Source organism: Meleagris gallopavo, unplaced genomic scaffold, assembly GCF_000146605.3.
Source record: "Meleagris gallopavo isolate NT-WF06-2002-E0010 breed Aviagen turkey brand Nicholas breeding stock unplaced genomic scaffold, Turkey_5.1 ChrUn_random_7180001827881, whole genome shotgun sequence".
NCBI classification, from domain to species: domain Eukaryota; kingdom Metazoa; phylum Chordata; class Aves; order Galliformes; family Phasianidae; genus Meleagris; species Meleagris gallopavo.
Window position 1 is genome coordinate 1 of NW_011101263.1, and position 6,093 is coordinate 6,093.

Here is a 6,093-nt window from a genome sequence, read left to right on the forward strand (position 1 = left end):
TTGAGCAATACACCGAGGTTCAAAGCACCCCAGTTAATGGATTGGCCCGAAAGACCACAGTTCCTCCTGTAGAGGCAGAAGACGTCCAGGAAAGAGTTTGCAGCTGCGTAGTTTGCCTGTGTGGAGTTTCCGAGAAAGGAAGTAACAGAGGAGTAGCACACAAAGTAGTCAAGCTGTTGGCCTCTTGTAGCTCGATGAAGATTTAGGGTCCCTGCCACTTTGGGGCTTAGCACTCTCTGAAAGTCAGCAAACTTCAGAACTTCAAGACGACCATCGTGTAAAACAACAGCACTCTGAAAGACACCTTTGATTGGACACCCTTCAAATAATTTTACAATGATCTGGAAAGCTTCCTCAACATCGCTGGTCAAAGTAATGTCACACTGCACAGACACTATTTTGCTGCCTTCATACTTCAGCTGCAAATCCTTCATCTCTTCTTGTTTCTCCTTGCTCGGAATTTTCCTGGAGAGTATTGCAATACATCCTCCTCCATTCGCTGCTATAAATTTCACAGTTTCAAAGCCAAGGCCAGTGAGCCCCCCAGCTACTACGTAAACAGCATTCGGCTTAAATATCTTCTTCTCAGTTTCATACAGTGGGATATCTGAAAGAACAGGGATGTCCTTCTGCTTTCTCAGTACAGCAAGTGGGACAGATCTGCAGGTAAAAGAGCACATCACAGACTGCAGCCTTTCAAAGTTCTCAGTTTGCTGGAAGACAGAGCCTGGAAGATGTCTAAACCGTTTCATATCTAAAGAACCAATCCACACTTGCACAGCCTTTTGGAGTTCCTTCAGAGATGCCTTCTGGAAGATACTGCTAAGGATGAGGATATGAAAGCTGATATTTTCATGATCAAGTCCACTGATGTTCTGAATACATTCCGATTGCTGATGGCCACATACTATCACCACATCTTTCAGACAGTACATGTGTGCCAGATCTTCCTGGGATAGTCTGCCTACTGGAGGAAGAACAACAAGGGCATTGCATGCATTTATATGCTGCAACATATCAGGAGTGGGCCTTGCAAGTACTGTTTTCCAGCCCACCTCTTCTGCTGCCACAGAAAGAACACGGCATAAGACCGATGATGGTTCTGTAGAAATAATACCCAAAGTTCTGCCGTGCTTCCCCTTGGGTAACCTCTGATTTAAGATCTCCCATGCAATGATGAAGTAGGACACACAAGGGACGCTCTGAAAGCACGGAAATTTCTTTACATTTAAACAAACTGTTCCCGGGACCTGAATTCTGGATGATGCAGCTGCCGGATAACACGAAACCACGTGATCACCCACTTTAACCTTTTTCACAGCTGTGCCTATTGCTGTGACTGTGCCACTGAAATCAAGAGCTAAAAGTCTGTGTTTGTCTGCTGCTTGGGAATTCCAGTAGAGTGTATTACCAAAGTTACGACTAGAAACACTAATGGGAAAATAATCTTCAGAGTGGATACATATCTTGTCCACTTGAATCTCAACACTTTGATTTTCCAGCGGAGTAGCAGTGCTGGTGGATAGTTCAGCGGACAAGTCTTTTGCTGAGTACGGATCGGCAGTGTACAAAGTGAATGTTTCTGAATTCTGGAGAGACCTTACATGCTGGCTGTAATCTTCATCTACAAAAGGAGTGCGTTTGATTTCAGATGCATAAATTCTTCCTTGGCTGATGTAGACTTCCGGATAATCCTTACCTCTGTATTTGACAAGGACATCTGATAATGCTGAGATGTCCAGGGAGCTGGAAGAGCTGAGGTCAATTATCTGAAACGTGATTTCTGGAACTTCAACAACACAAGTTCTGGTCATGCCCTGCAATGCAAACCCACAGTTAATGTGGTCTACATTTCTTTCTGTTGTTCTGTAGCTGATCACTCGGACTGAACAGTGAGAACTTTTCTCTCTTAACGCCACGATAACTTGGCGATAGGCTTCACAACACTTGGAGAGCTGGTCGACAACTTTACTTGGGAACTCTTCATTCACCTTTTGAATTCCCCACAGGAAGAGAACGTCATCGTAATCCTCAACTTCTGCTTTCATCTTATTCCCTGCGTGGACTTCCAAGAGGGATTCCCAGTCTTCATACATAACATATCTGGAATCAGGATGCAAATATTTTCTGAGCTGCTCAGCTATCCCAAATTTGTCAGCAAACACCAGGACTCTAGGCACTGCTTCTACATGACCAATCATCTTTGACGGAGAAACTTCTGACCACTTGTTTTCAAACATGAACTCATTGTCTCTGGAAGACACTGGTTTCATGAAAGTGATGGCAACACGCTTGAGTTCAGCCAAAACGGACCCATGTTTGTCCATGAAGCATCCACAGACCTCAAAGCAGTTCCCAATGGATTTGCTTGTTCTCATATATATCATCATTTCTTCCTCCAGAGGTCGCAGCACCACCAGGCTGCCTATCCCTGAAGGAAAGCCTGCTCTGGACTGCCGCGTGCTCGAGATCATGACAGCAGTCATCTGCATAAAACAGTCCAGCAGCACCGGGTGGATACAGTAGCTGTACATCTCTCTGAGAGTCTCCTTGTTCACTTTGATGCTTGTTATAGCTTCCTTTAGTTCCTGGCAATAATGCACATCCCTGAGCTGCCTGAATATGGAGCCATACTGAAAGCCAATCTGAGACAGTGCTTCATAGACCTTCTCTGTGCTAATCACTGACGTGCATCTGTGATAGACCTCTTGGAAGGAGATGGTGCTTTCTTCCACAACAGCCTCAGGCACCTTTCTAACTTGGCCTGAAGCATAAACTGCGTTGGAGGAAGAGAGTATCTCAAAGGCTGTCGCTGCTTTTTGTGGACTCAGCTTGATATTCAAGACTTGGGAACTCTGTGCGAGAACACACGGCGCTGAAAAACTGATGCTCATCTGGCAAGCACTCAGAGGCATTTTAGGTCCTGAGCTGCTCATCACACAAGCCAGACCAAGCTCCACATAAAAAGCACCAGGAACTAAAGCCACACCATTATTCTTGTGCTCATATAAGTAGGATGTGGTGTCCTGGGAGAGCAGGCAGCCAAACTGCGTGTTGTCACTGTTGATGACATAAATCAAAGGATGACCAGAGCCAACGTCTCTTTGGTTTGCTTGTTGACGGGTATCCAGAGAGGCCACAGCTCTTTGACGATCAAATTGATACCGTGGAATGGTCACTGGAACACTTTGATATCCATCATAAAAGTGCTGCCAGTTGGGATTATAGCCCAATTCAAACAGATTTCCTACCAAACTAAAGAGTGCCTGATACTCTGCATCAGACTGCAAAGAAGGGAAAACCTTAGTGACTTTCCCTAGAGTCTCTTTTATATTTCGCTGCAATGTTCTATGAGGACTTATTTCAACAAACACCACATTTTCCCTGTCTCTAGCTGCAGTTTCTATGGCTTGAGTGAAAGCAACTGGCTCACGAGTATGCTGGGCCCAGAATTTGCCACGAGTGAAGTCATTTGCAGAAGCAGCTGCCCCGGTCAGTGTTGAAATTACTTCAACGTCACCCTTCTGTTTTTCTAAAGGCTCTATGCTCTGCTCCAACTCCCCAAGTATCACATCCATGCTAGGGCTGTGGTAGGCAGCTGGGACATTTAAAACATGAAGAAAGATGTTTCTGTGGCTGAAAGCTTCTGCTAAATCTTTCTGGACCAAGTCCACATCATCTGGATTTCCAGACAAGGTGCAGGAAACTGGGCTGTTGAAAGCTGCAATGCACACCCTTCCCGAGTAGCGATGCAGATGTTCAGCAATCTCTTGAACAGGGATGTTTCCAACCACCAGCATTCCGCCCCTGGCAGTCTTTGCCTGCAGCCTGCTCCGGTGATATATCACTTTGACCGCATCTGCCAGGGAAAGGTACCCAGCAAAATGTGCTGCAGCAATTTCCCCCACGGAATGGCCAACTGCAGCGACCGGCTTAATGCCCCAGTACTTCAGAAGAGAAGCTAAGGCAACCTGCAGGGCAAAAAGCATGGGCTGGGAGAGTTCTGGATTCAGCAACTCCTTTGAGCTGCGACCTCTTGCTGGCAGAAGGCTGATGGGAGCGTGTTTCTGAAAGAGCGCTTCTATTTCCTTACACTTGTCTCTGAACACCGGCTCTGAGCTCAGCAGTGCCTCACTGAACTCCTTCAGTGTTACGCCGTTGCCACAGAACACAAACACCAGCTGAGGCTCCACCTTTGACGTGGTAAAGTCAGTGCTAGCTGCTGACATAACTTCTTGCTGCAAGTGTTGGAGAGAGTTTGCCACAAATGCTTTTCGGTACCTGTGGTTTACATGGCTTCTTCTGCAGGCAGATGTATAGGCCAGGCTTGGGAGAGTTACACGGTTTCTTGTACTCAGATGTGCAGCTGTGTCTGCCATTGTCATCTGAAGGGACTTAGCTGATGCTGCGGACAGCAGGACTAATTCCAGCGGCCTCTTAAAGGCAGGAAGAGGCTCTGGCTGCTTAACCTGCCTGACTACAACATGGGCATTGGTTCCTCCAAATCCAAAGCAGTTGATGCCAGCTACTCTTCCATACTCACCGGAATCTTCCCAGGGTTCCACCACGGTGGGAATGGCAAGGTTTAGCTTCTCTGTATCGATGCTGCTCATCTCCTTTGAGTAATGCAAAGATGGAACAATCTTCCCATGATGCATCATCAGAAGCACTTTGATCAAACCTGCTGCTCCAGCAGCTGACTCAGTGTGGCCAATATTTCCTTTCACCGAACCAATTTTCAGAGCAGGAACTTGTGAAGGTCTGTTTCTACAAATGACATTACCGAGGCTCTCAGCTTCCGTGGGGTCTCCAGCAGCAGTTCCCGTCCCGTGGGCTTCAATGTACTGCACAACTGAGGGATCTACATGATCTTCATAAACGCTGCGCAGTAACTTCTCCTGCTCTATTTGAGACGGCCTTGTGATTGGCGTTATAGACCTACCATTCTGATTGACTGCACTGACGTTTATAACACCCCAGATTTTGCTGTGGTCTTCCATTGCCTGTTTCACAGAAAGAGAAAATCATCTTTAATTATCTCATGCTTCATCTATCTGTGAGAAAAAGAACCGACAGTACCCTTACATTTGTGATATCTTTCCCACTCTAGAAAAAAAGCATAAATGTTTTCTTAATGCTAATAATAAGCTTGAATTAGAAAGGCTTTTTGCTACAGTAATTATGAGAAATGGATATACAAAATTCAAGTAAGAAGCCAGGCTTATTTTAGGCTTCTTCACAAACAATCTTACCTTTTTCAGTGGTTTGAGGAAAACAACACCACAGCCTTCTCCCCTTCCGTAGCCATCTGCCTTTTTGGAAAAGGGTTTACTCATTCCATCTGGAGAGATCATTTTTGCTTTACTGAGAGACACAAAAGTACTGGGAACTATTATGCTGTTCACACCACCGCAAATAGCTGCCTCACAATCTCCTGGAGTAAAACAGAAACGTATTCCAGTTGCTATGTTCAAAGTCACAGAAAAAATACACTAACTATAACTTAGTTGATTGAAAAGACAGATATTACAGAAAGATACACTGATATAAAAGTTAGTTGTGATATTTTAATTGTTAATATTGGAAACGGTCACTGTGATTGTTTGTTGAAAAAGTACCGAATACAGTTATCTAAAATTACATCAGGCTATGTTAGAGAAAGTAACAGAATTCCTCACAGTAAAAGATTACTGCTTCTGCAGGTACAATGCACATTTCTGAGGCACTGGAATCCATTAAGGCAACTACTGGTGAACATGAACGTATAAATCACATATCAGAAAGAAAAAAAAAATGAAATATTATTGTAAGTTAGTTCTTCAAAATAACAATTACACATAACTTCAAAAGTTATGTGATACCAATCCCAGGAAAATATATATATACTTCACAGCAATTTTATACAGCATTAATTCGAATCTCTTTGCCTACCATCTCTTCAGTCCCATTACCTGATTTAATTGCTCGCAAGGCGTAATGCAGGGCAAAAAGAAATGATGAACAAGCAGTGTCAATTGTCAGCGATGGTCCAGTCAGATTAAACGTGAAGGAGACCCTATTAGCAGCTATGCTCATTGCTGATCCTGTACCAGC

General features: G+C 44.5%; 1 protein-coding gene across 1 annotated transcript; it reads right to left on the bottom strand.

The window, feature by feature from the left end:
- Positions 1 to 6: 6 nt before the first annotated feature.
- LOC104915588 (highly reducing polyketide synthase cnsI-like) lies at positions 7 to 6,087 on the bottom strand (the record flags this gene model as incomplete). The annotated part of the gene is made up of 3 exons (XM_010726503.1): positions 5,952 to 6,087; positions 5,253 to 5,434; positions 7 to 5,003 (listed from the first exon to the last, which is right to left on the bottom strand). Coding segments are annotated over exons 1-3 (5,303 nt in total), but the record flags the coding sequence as incomplete, so codon positions are not given.
- Between the last annotated feature and the right edge of the window lie 6 nt (positions 6,088 to 6,093).